The following is a 26,286-nucleotide window of genomic DNA, read 5'->3' on the forward strand; positions in this document are numbered from 1 at the left end:
GTGAAAATGACTATACTACCCAAAGCAATCTACAGATTCAGTGCAATCCCTATCAAGCTACCAATGGCATTTTTCACAGAACTAGAACAAAAGAATTTACAATTTGTATGGAAACACAAAAGACCCTGAGTAGCCAAATCTTGAGAAAGAAAAACGGAGCTGGAGGAATCAGGCTCCCTGACTTCAGATTATACTACAAAGCTACAGAAATCAAGACAGTATGGTACTGCCACAAAAACAGAAAAATAGATTAATGGAACAGGATAGAAAGCCTAGAGATAAACCCACGTACATATGGTCACCTTATCTTTGATAAAGGAGGCAAGAATATACAGTGGAGAAAAGACAGCCTCTTCAATAAGTGGTGCTGGGAAAACTGGACAGCTACATGTAAAAGAAGGAAATTAAAACACTCCCTAACACCATACACAAAAATAAACTCAAAATGGATTAAAGACCTAAATGTAACGCCAGACACTATAAAACTCTTAGAAGAAAACACAGGCAGAACACTCTATGACATAAATCACAGCAAGATCCTTTTTGACCCACCTCCTAGAGAAATGGAAATAAAACCAAAAATAAACAAACGGGACCTAATTAAACTTAAAAGCTTTTGCACAGCAAAGGAAACCATAAACAAGACAAAAAGACAACCCTCAGAATGGGAGAAAATAATTGCAAACGAAGCAACTGACAAAGGATTAATCTCCAAAATATACAAGCAGCTTATATCAAAAAACAAAGAACCCAATCCAAAAATGGGCGGAAGAACTAAATAGACATTTATCCAAAGAAGATATACAGATTGCCAACAAACACATGAAAGGATGCTCAACATCACTAATCATTAGAGAAATGCAAATCAAAACCACAATGAGCTATCACCTTACACGGGTCAGAATGGCCATCATCAAAAAATCTACAAACAATAAATGCTGGAGAGGGTGTGGAGAAAAGGGAACCCTCTTGCACTGTTGATGGGAATGTAAATTGGTACAGCCACGATGGAGAACTGTATGGAGGTTCCTTAAAAAACTAAAAATAGAACTACCATATGATCCAGCAATCCCACTACACGGTATATACCCTGAGAAAACCATAATTCAAAAGGAGACATATACCACAGTGTTCATTGCAGCGCTACTTACAATAGCCAGGACATGGAAGCAACGTAAGTGTCCACTGAGAGATGAATGGATAAAGATGTGACACATATATACAATGTAATATTACTCGGCCATAAAAAGAAATGAAACTAAGTTATTTGTAGTGAGGTGGATGGACCTAGAGTCCGTCATACAGAGTGAAGTAAGTCAGAAAGAGAAAAACAAATACCGTATGCTAACACATATATATGGAATCTAAAAAAAAAAATGGTTCTGATGAACCTAGGGGCACGACAGGAAAAAAGACGCAGACATAGAGAATGGACTTGAGGACACGGGGAGGGGGAAGGTTAAGCTGGGACGGAGTGAGAGAGTAGCACTGACATATATACACTACCAAATGTAAAATAGGTAGTGGGAAGCAGCTGCATAGCACAGAGAGATCAGCTCCGTTCTTTGTAACCACCTAGGGGGGTGGGATGGGGAGGGTGGGAGGGAGATGCGAGAGGGAGGGGATATGGGGATATATGCATACATATAACTGATTCACTTTGTTATACAGCAGAAACTAACACAACATTGTAAAGCAATTATAGTCCAATAAAGATGTTAAAAGAAAAAAAAGTATGTGTGGAGGACTTAGAAGAATGTCTGAGCACACAGCATACACTGAACACACAGGAGGGTTTGGCTGCTGCTGTGGGTTGTTACTAGTAATAGCATTCTCACAGTCTGCAGAGTATCCGAGGAATCTGCTGGTTCATCATCAGCCCTTTCTTAACCCAGTTTTGGGTCTGACTCAACAGGAAAAAGGGTGGTGATAACAAGGACCATTTCCTGAGCACCTATTATGTGCCAGGCATAATCTCATGGAGTCCTCCAACAAGAGCCCTATTAGGGAGGGACAAATATTATCCCCATTTTACAGATGGGGGAGATGATGTCATGTGACCTGCTCAAGGTCACACAGCAGGTAAGAGGCAGAGCTGGGGTTGAGCCCAGGCCTCCCTGGCTCCTAGAGCCTGGGTGTCTAAACCAACTGGGCTTGTCTTCCTGACACCAGTTCTGCCTCCTCCTCTTCTGCTAATGGTGTCATGCCCCACTGACCTCCGGAGCCTGATACCCAGGCCTTCTATCTCCATCAGCCACGTGAAGGCCTGGCCCCCCACTTCCAAACTCTTTCAAACCAGCCCTCTCTTTGCCACTCCTCTACCTCAGGCCAGGACATCATTACTGCTACATGTCTCAAGTGCTCCAAATCCTGACTTCTGAGTCAACCCCCTCCCACCCCACATACCTCCAAAGGGGTCTTTCTAGAAAAGCCTTCTGGTCATGCTGTTTCATAATCAATAAAGACTCCTGGGCACCTTGTCTACCCACAAGACAAAGTGCAGACTTAACTCAGCATTCAAGGCCCCCTTGTCCTGCCCAAGTGTGTTTCTTAGCCTCTTCCTCTCCCCCGCCTCCCTACATATCATAGCTTCAGATATGTGGCACTTCTCACCAAACAGCCACTGAGGTACTCATTTTCAGCCTTCTGTGTGCTATGCATTGAGCTAAGCACTCCAGACATGACCATCTCATTTAATCCTCACAATCAGCCTGATCACTAGGTACCACATTATTGATGAGGAAACAGGCTCAGAAAGAGGGGAAGTGACTTGCCTAAGATCACCCAGCCAGTGGTCAAACTGGGACACAAACCCAGGTCTGCCTGATAAGGCAGCTTGTGCTCTTACCACCACACCTTGTTCTCTGTGTTCCATCCTGCCCAAGTCTTCCTAACCTGAGCCGGGACTTCACCTCCTCTTGGAAGTCTTCCCTGATTGCTTGCCTACAAAGTAATCACTTTCTCTTTGGCACACCTGGGACATGTTGCTCCAACTTTACATTTGCTTTTTTCTTAGTTTTTCTTAGTGGGTGTGGGCTCCTAATGGGTGGCTTGGCCTCCTTGTTGGACAGAGCTCACTTCTTCCCTTAGTCAGGCCAGCACAAAGAAGTACACAGAGTAGGAGCTTTATAACACCCACCAAATTGTTAAAATTCTTCCTTGCCCTTGTTTTGCTGCTCCTTGACTTGACAGACCCCTTGAAATTCATTTCTTGCTCTTTTGTCCAAAATGTACTAATCCTACTGTTTTCCAGAGTCCATCCTATTCCCCAATAGCTAATGAGGTTGTTACTTCATCCGTCAGGGAGGCCACAGTGCAGCAGACAGGGTTATGTGCTCTCTTAGCCCTGTTTGTTTTTTTTCTTTTTACCCTCTTGGGCACACACGTTAGACTATATCTCCAGCCTCCCTTGAAATTGAACATGGCCTTATAATTGAGTTCTGGTCAAGGAAATGTGGGTGGAAATGATGTGGCCACTTCCAGGTCTGTCCCTTGAGAACCTTCCCCATGTACTGACTAAGTGAAAGGGACTCTGGGATACAGTGAAGGCAGAGCCAGAAGACAGAAGATGCCTGGATCCCTGAATGGTTGCATGGAGCAGAGCTCCCTTGCCTCATTAACCAGCACTAGACTGTGATGTGAATGAGAAACTCCCACTATGTTAGATGATGTTGCTACAGGAATGAGCCACTATGACTTGTGCAGACACACTGGGTTCAAATCCCAGCTCTACTTCTCCGTTATGTGATCTTGGTGTCTCAACCTCTCTGAATTTGTTTCTCCTTAGGAGTCTCTAGAATATCCCACAACATCCCCGATGTCAGATAACCAGTCCTGAGTGTGGTACCCAGTAGGTGCTCAAGAAATGGAAACCCCCTCCCATTAGGGCAAGGCCTCTGCTTAGTACTGGGACATAGGATTTGGTTGATCTTAATCTTCACTGGTCTCCACTAATATTTGGCTTTATGTATTTTAATTAAGTGTTATTATTTTGTGCTTGTGCTGAGAATGATTTTATTAGAGGGCAGTTTATAAACCTTGTGGAGGAAATAAATAAGAGACTTTTGTCTGTCACACTGTGGGCTCCAAGGCCAGGAGGGAGGTGGATGGAGAGAATTTAGGAGGTGGCCGTTGAGGGTGGGGAAGCAATGGGGGCCAGCGTGCCATGGTAAGCCTGACTCAAAGTGATACTGTGCTTGGCAGGGTAGATGGGAGGGGTGGGTAGAGGTCTGGGCACAGGTGAGGGCCTACTGACTCTGGCCAACTCTCCCAGGCTTTCAGCCCTGCAATTCTCACTTCCATCCTCCCTCAGGGCATCTGCACAGGCTGTTCAGTTTACCTGGCATGCTATTCCTGATAATTATATATTTACTTGCTGTGCAAGAGTCTGAATTACATCTGTCTTCCCCCAGAAGGTCAGCTCTGGAAGGGAATGGACTTTGTCTTATTTGCTCCTGTGCCTAGAACAGTGCCTGGCACCCAGAAGGTGCTCTGTATATATTGGCTGAGTGAACAAATGAATAAATGAATGAATAATAAAAGATTCAATCGCTCCCACTCCCTGTACACCTAAATGCAGGAGCGAGCAGGCTTTTTCTGTAAAGGGCCAGATAATAAATATTTTTGTCTTTGCAGGTCATACAGGTTCTGTTGCAACTACTCAACTCTGTGCTCTCTGCTGTGGTGGGAAAGCAACCATGGACAATATATGAATGAATGAGCATGGCTGTGTTCCAATAAAATTTTATAAAAATAGGCTTTGGCCCGAGGGCCATAGTTTGCAGACCCCTGCCCTAAAGCCTGCCTTTTGTACCTCTGTTCTCACTTGTACTTCCGGTGGTGTGCTGGGGCTGACCTGCAGCAGCTTGCAAAAGCTGATTGCTAAATTTTCAGGAGTTTTGCAAGCTGGTTGTTAAACATGGCCATAATTAAAATTTTAAATCATATAAACCTACAATTATAATACATAAATTGTATTAAAAATGATGGTACTACAACATGGATGAATTTTGAGGACACGCTGCTGAGTGAAAGAAGTCAGTCACAAAAAGACAAATACTAGACGATTCCACTTATATGAAGTACCTGGAGTCAAATTCACAGAGACAGAAAGTAGAATTGTGGTTGCCAGGGGTGGGGAATGGGGAGTTACTGTTTAATGGGAACAGAGTTTCAATTTGGGAAGATGAAAAAAGTTCTGGAGATGGACGGTGGTGATGGCTGCACAGCAATGTGAAGGTACTTGACGCCACTGAACTCTACAGTTAAAGATGGTTAAGGGGGTAAATGCTGTGTGTATTTTACCAAAAAAATTGAAAGAAAGAGGAAATACATATTCAATACTCATCAATTCCTAATTATTTGGTGATATATTACTACTCCCGGTGCTTTGAGGTTATGCATAGCTATTGTGTCTGTGTGGTGGAAATGCTATATAAGATGCTACTGCACATCTCTTCTCAGCTTCAGGCTGGCAGCTTGAAATTGGCCCTGGCAGCAGTATTTATACCATGGAAGTCAAGGCTCCCCAGATAGCCAGCTGCTCATCATTTACCAGCACACCACTGGTTATTTCCATGTGTCTGTCTCCTCCACTAGATGGTGAGCTTCTAGGGCAAGAGCATCTCAAACATCAGAATCACCAGCAGAAGCCTTAAACATCCTGATGACTGAGGCTCACGCCAGACCAAGAATGCCAGCCACTCTGCGGTGGGACCCGGATTTCGGTATTTTTTAAAGCCCTCAGGGCAGCCAGGGCTCTCAGGTTGAGCGTCTCAAACTTCAATGCCTACGCAAATCACAAATCACCAAATTACTGGGGGATTTTTTTTTAATTGAAGTATAGTTGACTTACCAGGGGACCTTATTAAACTGCAAATTCTGATTCAGGAGATCTGGGAGGTGGGGTGGGGGGGGGCAATGAGACTGCATTTCTACCAAGATTCCAGGTGATGTGGATGCTGCTGGCCCATGGACCATTCTCTGAATAACAAAGGGGTAGAGAAAGGATGCTTCCTTTCAGTTGGGTGACCATGTGGGCTTTCCACGCCCATCCCTAGGGATAAACAAGGTGGGTGTTGCAACAACCCATTTTATAGAACAGGAGACTGAGGCTGGAGGTAAAGCGACCTGCCTAAGGTAACACATCTAGGGAGTGGTGGTAGGGCTTGGACCTGGTTTTCCGAGACCCCAAATCCACTGCCTTTGTCTTCCTTCACCAGCTGCTTGATTGGAGCCACTCTGTGTAAGGGGATTACACGGATCTGAAACAACATAGGGCCCTTCCGTCTCCTGGCTGTGTGACCCCAGGTGAGTTTCTCACCCTCTCTGGGTCTTATTCCTGGCACTCAGGAAACAGGGAGGGTATGACTGTGATACTGGATGCCTGAGGGCCTCTTGAGGGGTCCGCCTCATAGAGGATGCCATGAGCAGGAAGGTTCTTTCTCCAGCGCCTAAGCTTGGGAATGGCACTTCAGGGCCCCCCTTCTCCCTGGGCAACATCCCCAGTGGGTCAAGCAGTCCAGTCCTCTGCCTCAGAGCTAGGACAAAGGAAGATAAGACTGGGGTCTTCCCGGGTGCAACTGCATTTTGCTTCAGCAGCATTTAGCACATCCATAATTAGTTAATGCAGTGTGGGATGATTTCAAAACCATAATCATTGTGATAGTCAAGATAGTCTCTGACTCTGATCTCAGCTTTCTTTACATCAGGCATTGTTTTAAGCCTTTACACCTATTACCTCATTTGCTCCCCACTCTCACACTATGAAGTAGGGGGTGTTAGGAGTCCCATTTTACGGATGAAGAAATCAAGGCAGAGAGAGAGAAACATAATTTGCCCCAGGTCACACAATTAATAAGCAGCAGAAGAGGGACGTGCTCCTAACCACTGCACTATATTGTCCTTCAAATAATTTACGTGCATGATGCAAATAGGCATGTCTCTCACTGTGTTCTGAGCGCCCCTGGGACAGGGGCCCTGTCTGTCTTGTTCCCTGTTGTATTCCCAGGGCCCCACACAGGGTCTGCACAAGAAACAGTTTCTGAATGAGGGAATGCGTGGGCTGGTTGAATCTCTCCGATCCCACATTCTGGCCACGTGAAACTCAATCATAACCGTGACTTTCATTGGCTCTGAGGGGTATGTTTCCAGCTGCCTCTCTCATTAAGGCTGTGAGTGCCATGAGGACAGCAACGGTATCTGGAGCTGCTCACTGCCACATCCCTGGAGCCTGGTACTCACCCTGGTATACAGCAGGTGCCAAATAAATGCTGCTGAGCGTGAAGATCTCAGTGGAATTGGAAGGGAAGCAGGAGTGTACATGTGTATTCTAGGGTTGCTGGATGGAGGGGAAGGGGCAACAACGCTAAATCATGATGCAACAATCCCATTTCTGGGAGGTTTATGTCGCATTGAGCTCTTTACCTGCGTGAATCCTCCTAGCCTCCCTGCGTGGTAGGGACTGTTACCATTCCCAGTTTACAGCCAGGGAAACCAAGGTTCACCGAGAATGCTGGCAAAGGACGGAGCTGGGATTGGAACCCAGGTCTGTGTGGATCTAGGCTCATGTCATTTCTACTCCACATCACGGGAGCCGGATGAATAATCTGTGTTCACCCTGTTACCCTCAGTGCTTAGCATGGTTCTTGGCACACAGTGGTGCTCAACCTTTTCTTGAGCACAAGTCAATAATGTTCACCACTTAGCCCCAGCACCTAGTACCATGCCTGGCACACAGCAGGTGCTCAAGAAACATATACTGAATGGATGCATGAGTGACTGCACGAATGGCCACTCGTCCCACGCTGGTGTCGTGCTGGCTGTTGCAGTAGCGTCTGCTTTGATCGCCACTACCCCCAGGCAGACACGAGTGTTGAGAGACACTCGGCTGACAGTGCCGTGAGATGGATGCGCGCCTGGCAGCCTCATCTCCCCACCGACTGGCCCCGCATGGCATTCCATAATGCAGTCCATTAAAAGGCTTGTAAATTTTCATACACGAAAGCCTACCACGGCATCAGCACAGACTAATTGCTGTTAAATGTGTGGGAATGTTACCGCCATGCTGCTGGAGCGATCACTCTTCCCAGCTCAGCCCGGCCCATTCCTCTGCAGGCAGAAAGCTTACAACACTCGCACAAGGCCAAAAGCAATTCGTGTCAAAAAGATCAATAATATAAAAATAAAGCATGAGAATTCTAGTTAAAGGGAATGTCATATAAATATGTGGTTCACGTCCATGATTCCAAGATTAAAAAAATCAATCAATATCGTTCTTTAGATGATGTTATTTCTAATGAGAAATACCCAGAACAACTGCAAATAACTGCTTAACTGGGGGGAAAAAGCATTAACAATTTATTTTATAAGGTATATGATACCAAATGAAAGAGGATTGCTGCTGGTTCTTAATTTGGTTGTAATATGGCGTGACAGGTTCAGTGATGCTTTGGTGGGTTCTTAAAATTAAATTCAGAAGGATGTTCGGGTTTTACCCCTAGCTGCGCAGGGCAAAGCCAGAGGAGCCAGACTGGGTTATGGGAGCCAAGGAGACCTGCATCACCAAAGTTATTACGTCATCAGAGGAGGCTGTGGGGAGTGTACGTGCAGGTGTGCGAGCAGGGAACAGTAAGGGTGGACAGAAGTCTTTCTAACTGCATCTTGCAAGTGACACCCTGTTTACTGAGCTCTTGCTATGTGCCAAGTCCTGGGCTGGGTATGCAGACCTGGGTTTGAATCCCAGCTCTCTGCAGGGGCTGGGCTTCCCTGGTGGATTCTGCCTGGATAGCTCAGCAAAAACATCTAAAAGGCACAGATCTGGCTGAACCATAACCACCTGCAAGTGTCCAATTCAGGCGCTTAATCTAGAATCTATATTCTCAGCTCCTTCTGTACCCCACAGGCTCCTTGAGGAGCTCTGTTCAGCCCTCGAAGCTGAGATCTGCATCTTTCACCCTCTGCTCTGCTGGTGAAGAGCTGTGTGAGCTTAGGCAAACAGCTTAACCTCTCTGAAACCCAACTTCTCACCTGTAAGAGGGGACAATACCAGTGGTGCCTCCTTGCCATGCTGCTGAGAGGTGGTGATGTGTGACAGGCATTGCTAAATGCTCGATAAATTTTGCTGGCTGGTGTCCCAGCCTGAGTTACCACCCACCACCATGTGCTGGGTGCTAAGCCTCATTTACCTCACCTGAGAATGGGTCAGAGGAGAGGCTTCCTCACTGGGCTTGTGGGAGGAATAAATGTGATGAGGCAAGTTTCAGCTCATCAGCTAGGAGTGCTGACTAATCTTCAAGGAGCACTCACTATGTGCTAGGTTTTGTTCTTGGGGCTTTTCAAGTATCAACTCATTTAACCCTCTCATCGACCTTATGAGGTGGGTACTATTATTATCTCCATTTAAAAGCCAAGGAAGCTGAGGCCCGGAGAGGTTAAGTGACTTGCCCAGGATCACACAGCTGGGAAGTGGATAGGCTAAGATGCAAGCTCACGCCAATCTGGCTCCAAGCCTATGCTTGTTCCCACTGCTTATCTTTCCTGGTGGGTCCCGCTGGTCAGTGAGGCCATTTCTCCCTGGCCTTGTAGGCTGGTCAGGACTGCACGTGTCTAATGTCTGTTGTGGCCCCAAGGGGGTCCCACTTACAAAGGTCATGACAGTGCTGGGAGTGACAGAGAAAGGGTCATCTGGAGAGTAAGAGAATTATGACATCAAAGACAGCTGGAAGAGCAAACAATGTTAAAAGGCAAAAAGAAAAATAAAAGATCCTGTAATTAAACTTTGGCTCAAAGGGAAGGGCAAGAGTCCTGTGGGCAGATGTGGAACAGGAGGGGAGCACAGGGACCAAATTAGGACACGGCATGCAGAGCTGGGCGGGGGCTCAGGGCAGGGAGGGCCGAGCCCGTCTCAGGTGATCTGAGCTGTGAGGATGCCCCCCATGCCCTTCTCAGGCAGCTCAGCTTCAGGAATGGAGACTACAAACCCCTGGGGATCTTGTCCTGGGTTAGAACCCCCTTCCCCACCCACGACTGCCTGTGAGGGAGAAGCAGGCAGTCCTCAGTGTCTGGGGCTGGGACAGATGGTGGGGGAAGCCGATGATGACTTCAGGTTCTGGGTACTCAGTAAATGTTTGTTGAGTGAATAAATGACTTCATGGACTCAACCGATGATCTGATCTATCTCCTGGTAAATGGCATCTTTTTTTTTTTTTTTTGCAGTACGCGGGCCTCTCACTGTTGTGGCCTCTCCTGTTGCAGAGCACAGGCTCCGGACGCGCAGGCTCAGCGGCTATGGCTCACGGGCCCAGCTGCTCCGCGGCATGTGGTATCTTCCCGGACCGGGGCACGAACCCGTGTCCCCTGCGTCGGCAGGTGGACTCTCAAACACTGTGCCACCAGGGAAGCCCTAGATGGCATCTTAGTCCCGTCTCTAAGCTCCTAAAAGGTGGTCATGCCACACGAGCTCCCCTCTGATCCTAAGAGGACAGGGAGAGAACATTCTCAGGCCCGAACCAAACACACCCACCACAATGAGAACAAATAACTCGCTGGCCAATCAACAGAGAATCTCACTGAACCTCTTGCAATCCGATGAGCTGTCCCTATTTACAGATGAGGAAACAGTGGCTCAGAGACATGAAGTCACTTGCCAAAGTCATATAAGCAGTGTCAGGGTGGGACACAGACCCTGGATATCTGACCTCCACACTCTCCCGCCTCCCCTGGGGGTCAGAGGACACTTCAGCCTCCTTGGTTCCCAAACTGCTCTGTTTCAATCAGGCCCAGATGAACGTGTCTGTTCCAACCCAACGGAAAGGGTTTTCCATCATGCAGGCCATATCCCCTTCAAGGTGGAAGAAGAAGGAAGCAGGGAAAAAAAATTTCCCAGCAGTGGCCTTGCCATCTTCTGGCTGGGCCACTGCACATGCTCCTTAGAAAAGTTTCACCTCTGATTTAGCATAAGAAAACTTTTAATTTAGATGTTTTCGTCTCTCTCTCCAAGTAAAAATAAGTTTAAAATAATGACTGTAATAAATGAAGGTAATTAATTGTAGTTTGTTCCTTTACTGTCTAGTCAGCTTAATTTTACCTTTTCAACTAATAATGAGAAAATAATTTCTGTGCTTGGAGGGTTAATGATATGTAACTACGAGAACTGCTAATTGCATGTTGCAATCCATCCATCAACAACCCCATCTGTGCGACTTGATTATGTTTGCTAAATTATTGCTTTGAATTATCTTTCATAAAGCAACTTTTGTAATTAGCAGGGCTTTCGTCTTGCTCTTTTCTCTGCGCGCAAGGATATTCAAACTTTGGCCATTTCAAGCTGTCTCCATTAAGCCACCTTCTCTGGCTGTCTTTGTTTCCCTGAGCAGGGGGAATCAAGACTGTCCTTTAAGCAATCAAGGCAGAGAGGAAATGCTTCCTTGATTCACAGCAGGGCAAATTCACTTCCTCTCCGCCCCCCTCCCACCAGCATGAAAAAGAAAGAAAGAAAGGAAGGAAGGAAGGAAGGAAGGAAGGAAAGAAAGAAAGAAAGAAAGAAAAAGGAAAAAAGACCCTTACACATACACAGTATGAAAAGATAAAAGGATGCTCATATGCTGTATTCACCAGGGCTGGTGGAGTGAAATTAAGGAATGAACTTGAACATGTTATATTTCAACAAGAGGCCCACACTGGGGAAGAAGGAATGACAGGCACGATATTCAGCCTTGGCGTTTTATGGGTTAGTTTATATGACTCTGGAAGGTGTTTGCCTCAGGGAATATTCCTGGGAGGTGATTAATGCCCACTTGGGAATCCTCAGCTCTGAGCCTAGAGCCTGGTGGCTGGCAAGAGGGAAGCGGCATAAAGGATGAACCCTCATTAAAAAAATTAAAATGAAAATCAAATTTGGATTATAAACGGCCTATGTGTGTGCAGTTTGTTCTGGACGAAGGAGATGCTTTTTATTAACACCTTTCTTTGCCGGCGTTTCTTCCCTGAGGCGCTGGGAGGGACATGGCGGCCGCAATGGATTAGTCAATAGATCATGAAGAAAGCAGGGGTTTCGGGAATAAAACTTCAGACAAATGTAGTCTTTCTGGTACACTAAAGGGACGACGGAAAACCCTCTTAAAAAAATTAACGAAGTTCCTTGAAGATCCCCGGCTATTAAAATGGTGTGTATTCAACATGCCACATGGGTTTGGAAATGAAAATTCACCTTTGCCTATTTTGGCCCCACTAAGACTCTCTCTCTCCTCCTGCACTTACTGAGCACCAACTGTGTGCCAGACACCACGTCGACTGCCTCCACCATGCTTAGTTCTTAGAATCCTTACTGTTAGCCTCACTTACGAGAGGAGGAAAGCTGCAGCTCCGAGAGGTGGAGGAACTTCTCCCAGGTCACACAGCTCATATAAGCAGCAGGGCTGAAATTCAAGCCAGGCCCATACGAGTCTGATTCACATGTGCTTTCCACCATGCTGCACTTGGGTCTTCCCTGGATCACTGCCGAAATCTAATGTTTAACTCTTTCTCCTATTGGAAAGATGGCATAAGTCATGCCTGCTTCCTATAGGGATAGAAAACCCCCTTCTTTTGGGTAAAAATCCTTGAACACCTAGTTAGGAAAGAGGCAGATTCCAACCCAGGCATAGTGGAGGCCAAATAAACCTGTGTTGAAGGTGACTGATAATAGGAATAATAAAATAATAAGACTTCTAATATGCAAGGTAATGTCCTAAGCACTCCATGAGTATTGACTTTGTTCTTCCTCAATCACAACCCCATGAAGTAGGTATAACTATTATCCAATTTTATAGAGTATGACACAGAGGCAGAGAGAGGTCAAGTAACTTGCCTAAGGTCAAACAGCTAGTAACTGGCAGAGGCAGGATTCAAATCCAGGTTGACTCCAGAGTCTGTGCTCTTCACTCCCTAGCAGCTCTCCATGTACCGGGAATTACATTAAACTCTTTCCTTTCATTATATTTCAGTTAATCCTCAAAAGAACATGAAAAGATCTGCAGTGCCTTTATTCCACTTTAACATATAGAGAAACTGAGGGTCTAAGTAGTTAAGAGAAGCTCTGCCACACCAACCCAAGCAAGGGAATGGCTGAGAAAGTGACGCTCTACACAAGACACTCACTGCCCGTCTTTGGGCTGGACAGAGGGATCAGCTGCCTGAGAGGGCTTGTATGCTGAGTATTTCTCAGGGGACCATGAGCTGGCGGCAGATGGGGGCCTTTTTTTAAAAACATAAAAGCCATGACGACACATTCCCAACATTATTGGTCTTCTTTCTGGTTTTTTTCTACCCCCTTCCAGCTCAGGCACCTTACAACCAAATGAATCAATACCGGATGGCCCTATAAATAAATAAGCGCATCAGTCAACTCAGTAATAAAATGAAAGGATGAAAAATATGGAAATCAGCGACATTTGTGTAAATCCAGTTATTGTTTACTTTAATATTGCCTTATGCGCTTACGCAGTTCCGAAGAGACAGATTTAAAGTAATGTGGCACTTGGCAGACGACAGACTTAAAATGCATCTCCACTGGCGAGCTCTGAGAAGGGCCTATCCTTCCAGGGTTCTGCCTGAATACAGGGGAAGACGGAGAAGAGCCCCCTGAAGACAGAACATTGGAGAAATGGCCCTCCCTTCCACTCTCCTGACTCAGTGTAATTCCATTCTTTTCCTAGCCTACCTCCTGCACCAGCCAGACAAGTGGACATTCTCAGAATCCTGGTCACAAAGTCAAGCAAAGAGGAGAAACAGAGGAGGTTCAGCTCCACCCCAGGGCTCCAGGACGGCAAGAGAAACAACTGGCTGAGGACAGCTCAGCTACTGCCGAAGGAACTAGGGCCCGATGGGTTGGCAGGAAAGGATGTGAAAAGTGTAGATTTTATATCCTCAGAGGATGGGTGGTAGGGAGGATTTCAGAGCAGGCAGAAATCCCCTCGAACAGAACCGAGAACCCATTCTTATCATGATACCATGGCTGATCAGGAGGGCATGGGGCAGTTTGCAATGGGGGTAGAGAAGTTTCTCTGCTGCTGGCATCCTCTGGCAACTCCAGGTGGGACAGGAGAGGGAACTGGGAAGTATTTTTGTGACGTGCCACAGGCCTTGGGTCTTACCTCAGCTTGGAAGCTTTTTAATACAGGAGCCACCATCTCTCTGATTTCCTGTAAAAGAGATCAGCGAAGAGTTCACCGTGGTGCCAAGTGGGATACCCCCATGGCCCCTGTTTGCAGGTCATTGCTGTCCCCCAAATCAGTATTTCCCAAGCGTGTCCCGTGGGACCTGCACTCCATGAGATTTCATAAGGGTTCCTCATATGTACACCTACAGACAGACACAAACACACACCACGGTGCCAAGCCAGATCCGACTAGGACGCATCAAGCACAACATCAAGTTTCTTCCCTGCAGGACTTTTTGGAGCCTTTTACATAATGCACAATGAGAATTCCTGGAAGAGGGAGAGAGGAAGTAGCATTTCCCAAATGGATTTGATCATGGAATGCTCTTTTATGCCAAGTACCTTGCGGGACTGGTGGTCCGTCATGGGACATTTTTTGGAGCAGGGGCTGGAAAGGCTCCACACCCAGGGCCATGTCACCAAAGCTCCTCCATGAAAACCTCTGTCCTTTAGGTTGCTCGGGAGATGTCTCCCTAGGGTGCCATTTCTGCTTCCCCACCCAGCTGCCCCTTCCAGCAAAGACTGCATTTGGCATTTTAGCAACACCACTCTGCACGGTCGCTCCTTCCTCACCAGAAGGTGGGGTTTCTGGGGGCTTGGTGAGGTCACCTGCCATGGCACCCAGCTCAGAAGAAGGGCTCTGTAAATGTTTGATCAACTCTATGCCATTGGGCTGTCTTCAGAAGGCAGCCTCCTCTTTCTGGACCCTAATTTCATGCCTTTCTCAAGTGACCTTGAGGTTCCCAGCCACAAGGGCATCCCTGGTGGACTGCCATGAGTTCTCTCCAGCGTGCAAGAGGGATTAGAACCGAGGGTACCAAGATCCCAACCATAAATGCTCCAGTTTCCTCTGAGACCCACTGGTGACTCCCCTAACCACTGGCTTCTATGGCCCACAAGAGACCCCCTTGGGAGGAGGAGCTGAGGGGAGCTGGAGAGAATGGAGAGGGAGGGGGTAGCAGACAGAAACAGGAAAGGAAGAGATGAGCTGAAGAATACATATTTCAGCTGAAGAATAAAATCCCTTAACTATGAAATAGGATTGTGGTGCTCCTGGCCCTGGAAAAAATCCTTCTTCTGGGTCCTGGCTATGCTTTCCTCACTGATTTGTGGCCCCCAGGGCTTCTCAGAGCCACTGATATACTGATGTATGCAGGGCATCTTCAGGAGGGACGTAGGGAGTGCGTGTGAACCTAGTGGATTTATTTGATCATAAGGAACCGTGAGTGCACGGGCTGAGAGCAGAAAACGAAACTTAAGAAAACCTAGATTGTGGGTTGTAAACTCAAATGCCCACAGAGGCTGGAGGAAGTGGACAGGAGGGAGACAGGCTGTCCCATGGCAAATCTCAGGGGAGCACAGCATCTTGGTAACGTGAGCGGCAGCTGCTCGACTGTTTCTGGTGACTGCCACTGGGCATGGAGCATCCCCGTGGCCAGATCTACCAAACAGTCTCAAAAGATATCGGAAATCCAAGCTTCGGGGTGAAATCAGAGATGCTAAACATTGACAACTTACTGTAAAATTTGAAAGACCGTTACAGACCAAATAAAGCACATCAACAGGAAACCTCTGGTCTGGGTTCGGGAAATGTTGGTGTTGGAAGGGGCTCAAAAACCATCTCCAGTCCCCTGAATTTACAGAAAGGGACACAGAGGCCCCGAGAGGGGCTGCCTTGTTCAAGGTCCCAAAGCAAGTGAGTGGCACAGTTGGGATTTCAATGCAGGTCAACAGACTCCCCAAACAGGCTCTGTTCACAACCCCACACTCAAGTGAATTTAGGGGATTCAAATCTGAGACCCACGGCGGGGTGGGTGGGATTTTGGGCCAATGCCAGCCATTTCTAGAAGCCCACTGCCCTGTCTGCTTAACTCCTGGGGGAAACTGAGCAAAGGCATCAGCAGGAGGTGAGCTGGGCACCAGCCAGATGATGTTCTTAAATAAAGTCTTGGCATGACTCTCCCCCATCAGGAGAGGCTAGTTCCAAAAATGAGAATTTTCAGAGGCGCGACTATAATAGGAATGGAAACTTATTCCTTCTAATTACATAATTGCATAATTATGCAGTATTAAAATTATGTAAGCCGAACTCAGAGGCTTAAAACCTGGCCTGGATTTCCCTCATCACCTGGGGGCTCCCACGTCGCCTGGGGGAAGGAGGACAAAATGGTGGGCTGTGAAGATCTGTGGCCGTTTCATCTCCGCTTCCCAGAGATGGGAGAGTCAGAGGCAAAGCTTTTGGTTCTCTCCTTCTGGGCAGAAAAACTGGTTTAAAGACCAAGCTGTTCTCTGTTCTAAAAGGGAAGGGAAGGATGCTCAGAATCTCCCTATGCTTTCTTAGCTCCCAGTCAAACCCAGGATGTAACTTGGCCTTTCTAAAGCCATAACATGGGAGACACGCTCAGACCTGAGATTCCCGCCCCTTCTACAAGTGCACTCTCTCTCAGCTCCCAAACCTGATTCCTCCCAGACTTGCTCCATGGACAAGTTCTAACTAGATCCTACTTCCCACTCTTGCCTTGAAGAACCAAAGATATTTATGACTGGTGTGAGGAGGACTTCACAGCTAAGAGACTGACCCCTCTGCACTTATGTGGCCTGATTCCTGGGTGGGCTTGCTTCTTCTCCATCCTTCCATGGTCTCCATCAGTAAGATGGCAACAGGACTCCTAGGTGATTCCAACAGGCAGAGTGGAATCAACATGTCTAGGTCTGATACCTCTAGAATGGCAGACCCTGTCTGGCCCTCGTCCAAGATCCAGGCCACCTGAGCAGCCTGGGACAGAGAGCTCAACCCTCTGCTGAGCACAGAGAAGCACAGCAGGCTTTGGGAATGGGCGGGGTATCTGTTTCCTGTCATGGCTCTGATGTGTCACATCCTTGCCAACATTATATGGAGTCAGAAGGTTTTCTTTTTCCTATTTGTGTTTACTTCCATCACTAAAAAAAAAAAATTTGAGAAGCAACAGGGGGCCTGACAGAGGAGGAAAAAAAATTCACACATTCACCTTTGTGAAGAAAGAAACGTGTCCATTCTCGTCTCTTCCCCTGGGGGACTCTTACATTGCAGGGGCTGGCCATTACCTGGACCACCCTCATGGCAGCTGGGAAGGACAACGCTGGTGGCTGGAGTTGCAAAGGAGGAGGTGAACGGGGAGAATGTGGCACGTTTATGGGCAGGTGGGGGAGACAGTTTCAGACATGGAGATCAAGGGAAGGACCAGAGAGGGTGAGACAGTCTACAGCCATCATTTCCCGGACGCCAATGGGAAAGCAAAATAAAATCAGGAACTCTAGACAAATTGTCTTTGCCATCAAGGCCAAGCATTTGACTTAGACATTAATGTGAGGGAAAAATGGATGTGGTATAGAGCCCTCAAAAACAATGACTTCCATGGAGAAGCGTCCTGCTTTTATTCTAGACAGCACCAGTGAGCACCGCTATACTGAGAAACACAGAAAGGTTGAGGGTTGTAATTTTTCTTCGTGGCTAATTAGCTTCTTTTCTTGTTAGTCACTTATGTCTATAGTTTTCAAAATACAGTTTGAACAGAGAAAAATCTGCATTCCTACTGAGTTAATTCTATAATAGCAACTATACTGTACCTCAGGTACATTTTTCTTAAATTCCCGGCGGAGTTCAATTAAATGTTTATGAGAATGTTCACTCTCCTCCTGCCGTGCAGACAGCTCGGAAGCGACGGAATTAAGCTCCTTCTGGAACAATAAAAAAAAAAAAAAAAAAGAAAAAAAAAGGAGAGAGAGAGGGAGAGAGAAAAGAAAAAGATTTTTTTCCTCCTTTTCCTTTTTAATCATCGTACAAAACAGCATTCCAAACAAGTTTCCTTAACTTACAAAAAAGCTGAGAAAAGACAGGATATTGACTCCTGGCACAAATGAATAATTTACGAAACTGGGGATGCAACCGAAAAAAATCCAGGACAGCTTTTTTTTGCTTGTCAGAAGTCAGGCCAGATCAATAATCTCCCATAAAGTTGGGTGGAGCTGTTTTTTTTCATTTCTCCCCTACGCCTCTGCCCCACCTCTTAAATTTCCAAGGGAGTGATGGCATAAGCTTGTCAGTAACTGTAGAAAACATCTCCAAACGGTGTCAAAATAGTAAAGTGCGGCATATTGTATGGGCATATTATAGTGTAAGAAAGTGCTGTCGACAGCTTTCATATATCAGAGGTGGGAACTGTTCCAACTATGACTTACACTTAAGGGTTCATAAATACGCCTTTTAAGATATAGATGGCTTTTTAATTTCTGTAGATTTTGGAAAAATGAAGGTGCCAATAAGAAGCAAGATGACCTTTTGTGTATCCTGCAGTAAATTATCTAAGGTTCACTTCAAGTATAAGAAATATTTCATTGAAGACTCCTGGATTCAGAAGAAAAGGATTGGAAGCAGCCTTGCCTGCTTATGTGCAATGAAGGTTTCAGACCAGGTTTTTACAGGACGAACCAAGGAGGGGAAAAAAAGAGAGTGAGAGATGGAAGTGGGGGACGCTCCAGCTCACACATGACAGACAATGTCTGCTGGTTGTACATGTATATTTGATCACCCCTCTCGCAGCTTTCTTCACTTTAACAGTGGCGGTTTCACGAGGGGAGAATAATTCACCATGAGTTGTCATGGATTTCATTTGCATAATTCAAGAAATGCTCTGTTTATGTGGTCTGCTGCTTTCTTGCACCATCCCGAGATGGGCTTTTTTTCTGGACGATAACTAGAGGAGCATTTCTGTATATATCACCCGATTATATCTGCAGCAATCAAGCCCCATAATTTCCTAAATCCAGTGATGCAATAAATTTCTGCAATCAGATTTATTAAAAACACACAAGCAGATGCAAGAGTGTATTTCTAGGGTGAACTCTTTAATCTAACATATGTATGATGAGGCCCGGCACCGTGCTGAAAGACCTCATTTGTCATCGCTAATGCGCATTCATCTTGCACACACAATGAAACACTTTTACTATTAGATAATGAAATAAAAGTACTATTAACCCGCTGCAAATCCTTTTCCCTCTAAGAGACGAAATGCATGGTAATCGTCTTATATCATGTCTGAGAGTCGGTAAATCTGCTCAACAGCAGTTCACCGTAGCACCATAAACCTCGCGCCCATCGAAGGCTGGAGCGCATACCCCAAACCCAGGGTAAGTGTCTCTGCCTATGGAGCCTTTGGGAGAATCGGGGAAGGAATTTCTATTTCTGGAGAAATGTCTAACCTCTTTGGAGAATCATAAGACTAGAAGGGAGGAAAATCGAGGCAAGAAAGTAGCCATTAAAATAGAGGGGCAAGAGACTTGGAAATGTGGTGCTCTCCAAGGTGCTGATATCAATTCTATGCCACAGCACTGGGTACACCAACTCCAAGGTGCAGGGGCTTCCAGTCCAAACGTCCCATTGAATTTTTGAGCCAGGTAAGGAACAAGGTGTCATGGGAGAGAAGAGAGAGAAACAGAAACAATTTCTGACAGTCTGCCAAGGTGACAGAGAAAATAAGGAGACTTCTGGTTTATCATCATTTAAAAATAATTGTAGTTTCCAATAAAGAAACCACAATTGACCGTGACCAAAATATCAAGTGACTAGGGAGAGATCTGTGGTAGCAGCAATGGGACTGACCTAAGGCAGACAAAAACCAACTATGTGGGGCAGCCAGGTGGACAGACCCTCACTTGGCAGGAGAGAAGTAACTGGAGTGTCATGGTCAATTTGAGTTGTGGCAGAGTGCTCACAGTTTTTCTTAGTTTTTCTCATCCGTCTTGAAGATAAAGAGGTGATTTTTACATGGCTACAGGACAAACAGAACTGGGACTTGCATTAACATCACACGGTTTTGAACGATCATATATCTGACACAATGTTCTTATCTCTGGGATACTGCCTCTCCCAGCATCCCAGCAACCTGGTGGGGGCTGAACTTTGACTATTGATTGATTGATTGATTGACTGTGGTACGCGGGCCTCTCACTGTTGTGGCCTCTCCCGTCATGGAGCACAGGCTCCGGACGCGCAGGCTCAGCGGCCATGGCTCACGGGCCCAGCCGCTCCACGGCATGTGGGATCTTCCCGGACCGGGGCACGAACCCGTGTCCCCTGCATCGGCAGGCGGACTCTCAACCACTGCGCCACCAGGGAAGCCCGACTCCTTATTTAAAACATCAAACCCAAGTTCCAAAAGGAAATCTCAGAGCAGGTTAAGTCTAACTGTCTGATGTGCTGTACCAGGCAACGATGCCATGCGACTGCACTGGCTCCCTCCATCCTAACCTCTCAGGCTGCTGGTGGCTACAAATCTGTCTGCTGCATCCACACTGTAGACAGAGCAGAGGTGAGACCAGATGGGGGAACATCAGCAGGCTCCCAACCCCAGCCCCACAGAAGCCCAGCTCTTGCCGTCTTTCCTGCTCATCCCTAGAGGAGCAGACGACGGACATCATGACTGATGTCCATGCTCGTCTTACCTCTGCCTTACATCTATACTCATCCTTCAACTCTGAATTCTTGCCACATTTCTATGGTTAGTACACTAACACGTCAACAACAATAATAGTAAATAATCATAACTACCATGTATTGGGTGCTTACACGTACCAGGCACCATGCTAAGCTCCTCATATACATCATCTCATGTGACGAGCACATTAATATGTTTGTAAGGTAATTCAAGCAGGGACTAAGAAACGAATTACAGTCCTAATAATTCAGCTGTGAATTATCTCCTTGGTGGATTATAAAGGCAAAATTGTAATGCCCTGCTCGTCACAGGGTTTCTGCTCCACTTCCCCACTAGCTGGGGGATGTTCAGGGAGCTTGTTTTAAATGTTATAAATGTGTAAAGCATCAAGCACAGTACTAAGTGTTCAAAACATGTTGGCTGATACTAATTTAGATACGCTGAGAGCTCAAGGAACACCCCACTAGATCAGTGATTCTAAGAGTTCAGGATTTCACAGGTCAGTAAAAATCTCACACCCCCCGCCCCACCAATAAAAGGATGACAGAGTACTGACAAGTTTTACTCTATCAGGCAAAGACATTAAAAACCACTCCCTCCCACCCTAGAAGACAGGCTATTTGAACATTAACAGAGCAAGACAGCCAATGACAGAATTGACGTCTTTTAAAATAAACATATTTAAAATAAAAAAGCTCACAGCACTGTATTTATTTTGAAGGAATATAAAAAACTCTCACAAACATAAACCAGCACCAGTCTGAAGCTGAGTTTTAGAAATAAGTGTCTGAACCCCCATGCACATACACAGCTAGCAGGGCCTCTTTGATGATCAAGCAGAACTTGGGATCCTCTCCCACCTGGCCCCCAGCCCCCAGCCCTAGGGGGGCCATGATTAACACAGCCCCAGACTTTGGGCCAGGCCCAGGCAGGGAGAAGACTCATCTGATTAACTGGCCATCAGCAGCAGACAGACAGCCCGGAGCCCGCCGCAGACCATTCAAATAATGATCATCATAAACAGCCCATTTGCAACTAAAAAAGAAATAATTTTAATGAGCTTGAAGCAGATGATAGATGCAGCTGAGGCTCGGGCCAGCGTGCAGAGAGAAAGGAAGCTGGGACTGAGCTGCAGCCAGGGCTAGAAGCAGCAGGAAGAGGCTGGGGCAGGGAAGAAGAGCTCTTCTGATGGGACCTACAGCCCCACTGCTTGCCCACGGGAAATGCCCACTGCCCGGAGAGTGGCCCTAGCTCTGAGAGCGTCTGCCATCAGCTTGCTGGGCAACCTTGGAACTTCCAAGGCACTCACAGTCTCAGAACATATAAGCCAGAAGGAACTTTCAAGGTTGTCCAGTCCATCACTCTCTGAACTTCAACCATTCATACTACCCCTCTGCATGTATTTTGCCATATTGATATTCCACATGAATTACTATTTCCATGATATTTACCTTCAAACTGACTCTTCTTTCTTTTTGTATAATTTTAAGTTCAATTTTTTTTTTTTTTTTTTTTTGCGGTACGCGGGCCTCTCACTGTTGTGGCCTTTCCCGTTGCGGAGCACAGGCTCCAGACGCACAGGCTCAGTGGCCATGGCTCACAGGCCCAGACCGGATCTTCCCAGACCGGGGCACGAACCCGTGTCCCCTGCATTGGCAGGCGAACTCTCAACCACTGAGCCACCAGGGAAGCCCTTAAGTTCAATTTTAAGCTCAAACTTTTACACCCTTATAACCATTGCCCAGGTAGATACACAGAATATTCACACTCCTAGCACCTTGGAAGGTTCCCTTGTGCCCTCTCCTAGTTAGTACCCCCTTAAAGGTAACTATCATTCTGACCCTAGCATCTAGATAAATTTTGCCTGTTCTTGACCTTTACATAACAACCCCTTCTCTTTTTAACCTAAATAAGTACATTTGAAAAGGAACTTCTTTTTATTGCTAGAGGACACTATGCCATAAACAGAAGGTAGTCTTTAAAATAAAAGTACAATGAAAACAAAGCATTGCTGTTTGTCTTTGTTATAAAAGGAGACTGGCAAGTGCTGGAGAGGTGTTAAAGGTAGAGACTTTCTTCTTGTTCCCATGAGAAGGAATGAATGACCACTGAGAAGGGATAACTGATCCTCCTGACACAGGTCAATCCCTTCTAATGTCAGGTCTACTTACAGTCATCTCACGTCCTAACAGTGGGGGTATGTATGTCCCGCACTTTAGCTAACACTAACTGAATCTGAGTCTCCCATTTTAGAGATGAGAAAACTAAGGCAAAAACAGCTTAGGCGACCTGCCCAAGCCACACATCTGGTTAAGAGGCTGGATTTCCTCAGAGGGAAGGTAGCTCTTGGGTGGGGAAGGAAGAATGTTGGTTATCTATGGGGAGAGCAAGTTGAACATTCTCAGTTCAACTGTATTTCCTCAACCAGGAAGGATTGGGAATTGTACAAGAATACTTAGTTTTAAAAGAAATTTAACACATGATGTTGACCTGAAGTGTCAATGATGTACAAAACTTTGAGCTAGCTGCTATGTTCTTAGAGGGGAAATACACATCTGAATTGTGCATATGCATGTCAATTCCCCCAGCATGTGCTCACACTCTTCTCAGCTCCAAAGACACCCTCACACTCAGACACATCCCCCTAATACCACTTCTGAGAAGAGACCTTCTGAAAACGCTGCAGTGATTGCTGGGGATTAGGAGTTAAGGAAGCAAGGACCTCAGGTGTTCCCATATTTTGAAGGGGTTTCATGAAAGGAAAGAAACTTCCTCAACATGTCCCTCCTCTGCTCAAAACCCACCTCTGGCTCTCCACTGCTCTAGGACAATCGCCATACTTCCTATCTAGGTGTCACTGGGCCCCTTCCATCTTCCCAACCTTTGTTCCCAACCTTGTTCCGAACATCTTTGTTTCCTTCCCAACCAACCTTCCTGCCTTGCAGGAATCCAAAGGCAACAGGGTCTCCCAACTCCATGGCTCAACAGACTTCATTCCTTCAGCTCAGATGATCTCATTCTGTCTCTGCAGCTGATCTTACTCATCCCTTGTGCCTCGGCTTAAATGTCCCCTCTTCCAGGAAGGATTCCTGAACCCTCCCCTCCAAGTCTGGGCATCTCCTTTGTGTCCCTGTTATCCCCTTCTGATATTTGCCACCAGATGTTGTCTTTTCAAAGGCCTAGAACTTTTTTGCCAAATGAAACCTTACACAGACATTCCTTACAGAAAACAATAGCTCATGGCTAACATTTATGCCATACACACACACACACACACACACACACACACACATGCTAGTATTTATGGAATGTGCTAAGCACTTTATGTATATTATCTCCTGTACGGATATATGGATGAAGTGGCAGCTGAGATTCCAGGCCAGGTCTAGAAAACAAGGATGACCAGTGATTATGACTTTCAATACAGTCACCAACTCCCCCCAACACAAACCTGGAAGTCTGCTTTCTCTTTGCAGGGAGATGCAACTAGAGGTGTTGTACATTCAGCCATCCATGATCTCCAGTGTGCTAGGCATTAGATAAAGGGAATCAGATACAGTCTATATCCTCTAAGAGCTCAGAAACCAAATAAGACAAGTTAGGGCATAAATAATTCTGGTAAAAGGGACAAAGGCCATCACATTAAGACATCACCTCCAGAGCAGACTTGGAGAAGAGTGAAACCCTAACATATGCCCTGAATTGCCTTTGCATGGGTATGGAAACTGACGGGGCAAGGGAGAGATAAGAGTTTTACCTACTTCTACTAATTAAATCACTGTGTGGTTTCCAACTTGGGCAGGGGTTGCCAGTACCTAGTAAGTTACCCAGGCTGGAAGCTCTTTATCCAACATCCATCCAATCACCCAACCAACCATCCATTTTCCACTCATTCATCCATCCATTTATCTAACAGATCATCTATCTTCCAACTGATCATCCAACATCCATCTATCCAATCACTCACACTCAACCAGTCATCAATCCATCATCCATCCATCTAATCACCCATCCACCCATCCCCATCTAATCATCCATCCAACTAACTACTGAGCCCCAAATCTGTGCTAGTTACAGTGTTAGGTACTGGTACACAGAAACTAACCAACATAGCCCCTGTCCTTGAGGAGTTCACAGTGCAGTGGAGGAGACACACAGGCCAATTCCAACACCGTGTGCCAAAGTACAACATGAAAAGTATGAATAAAGTATCATGGGAACACAGAGAGCAAGGTGACTTGCTGTGACTGGGGTAAAGAGTCACCAAGGTGGGAACGTTTGACCTGGGGTCAGGGGATGAGCTGGTTAAGAAAGCTAAGCATCCCACACAGAGGAAACGGGATTATTGTGATAGCCCCCTACCTGGCCTCTCTGTTCCTGCCTTTAGTTTTCTTCTTAACATGTATCACTATCAAACACACTATATATTTTATTTACTAGAATGAAAACTCCACAATAGCAAGACAGAGATTTTGGTCCTTTCCTCCTTATGCTCAGTGCCTAGAACAGTTCCTGTTACATAGTAGGCACTTTAGAAATGTTTGTTGGTCAAATAAATGAATGAATAAATGCTATGTGTCAGAAACCCTGAAAAAGCCTGATTTGTCTGGGGAACAATGACCATGTTCAGGGATCACAGACCTATGTCAAAATTCCGGCTCTGAACCCTCACTAGCAGTGTGACCTTGGACAACATACTCAACCTTAGTTTCTGTGTCTGTAAAATGGCGATAAAAATTTGTGCCCAAAGTGTTACTGAGGAAACCCTTGAGAACCAGATTGTAAGTAGGTAAAGTGTTTGGCACAGTGTCTAGGATCTTCATTGCTCATATTCCCTCCAATGGAATGTCAGTCCCTCATGCGTGGGGACCATGCCTGTCTTGCTCACAGCTATACCCACAGGTTCTAGCTAAATGCCAGATGCATAAAGGCACTCAAAAAACACCTGTGAATGAATGACTGTTAGTAGATATAAGCATGAGGAGTCCTTTGTGGCAGGAGCAAGATGGGGCCCTCTTGCTGTTTGGGGGGGCCAAACAACCCATTCTGTATCTCAGGTCCATGGAGCCATTCGGGGCTTTGCCATCAGAGTCCCAGGCAAACACCGAGGAGGAGGGTTTCTGGGGATGCAGTGGACCATAATGGGAGTGTCGCCTTCAGAGTGGCCTCAGAGGCTGGCTCTAGGAGGGGGCCGGGAGATGACCTGGGACGAAGGGCACATGCTGGCCTGCCATGAACAAGGAGAGAAGACGGATGGCTCTGCAGCCCGCTGAGATGGATAACTGAGCCTTGGCCGAGAGACAGACCGGGTTACCAGAGCCATCCATCACTCCCGGCACCGTATGTAAATTTCAGATGCCAAGATGTAGGGCAAATTATCCGAGGGCCCCGGCAAGGGGCGGTGCCTATGAGAAACAGTTCTCAGCCAAGCTGGCTTTATTGAATTCCATCATCTGGGCCAGGATGATAGTTCACACTTGGGTCACAGAGCCCGTTGAGAGGACTGTGTCCAAACCGTGAGGCCCGGGTGTGTGGGCGAGGCTGCCAACAACTTCTTAGCAGACTCCCAGCGCAGTGATAACAATAATATAATAACTGTCCCATAGAGGGCTT

The 26,286-nt window shown here is 46.3% G+C and overlaps 1 protein-coding gene across 15 annotated transcripts in view; it reads right to left on the bottom strand.

Moving 5' to 3' along the window:
* The window catches only part of CUX2 (cut like homeobox 2), a 262,248-nt gene that overhangs the window by 89,729 nt on the left and 146,233 nt on the right, over positions 1 to 26,286 (bottom strand). For 9 of the 15 annotated variants that reach the window (XM_060283221.1, XM_060283217.1, XM_060283215.1 and 6 more), the window contains exons 2-3: positions 17,804 to 17,914; positions 14,133 to 14,180 (exon numbers count right to left, since the gene is read on the bottom strand). The exons of 1 other annotated variant lie outside the window; for it this stretch is intronic. In XM_060283221.1, the coding sequence (XP_060139204.1) occupies positions 14,133 to 14,180; positions 17,804 to 17,914 (159 nt within the window). The remainder of the gene's footprint in view (positions 1 to 14,132; positions 14,181 to 17,803; positions 17,915 to 26,286) is intronic. 5 more of the 15 variants (XM_060283216.1, XM_060283227.1, XM_060283230.1 and 2 more) reach the window with 2 other exon arrangements.

This window comes from Globicephala melas, chromosome 13 (assembly GCF_963455315.2).
Source record: "Globicephala melas chromosome 13, mGloMel1.2, whole genome shotgun sequence".
Lineage (NCBI taxonomy): Eukaryota > Metazoa > Chordata > Mammalia > Artiodactyla > Delphinidae > Globicephala > Globicephala melas.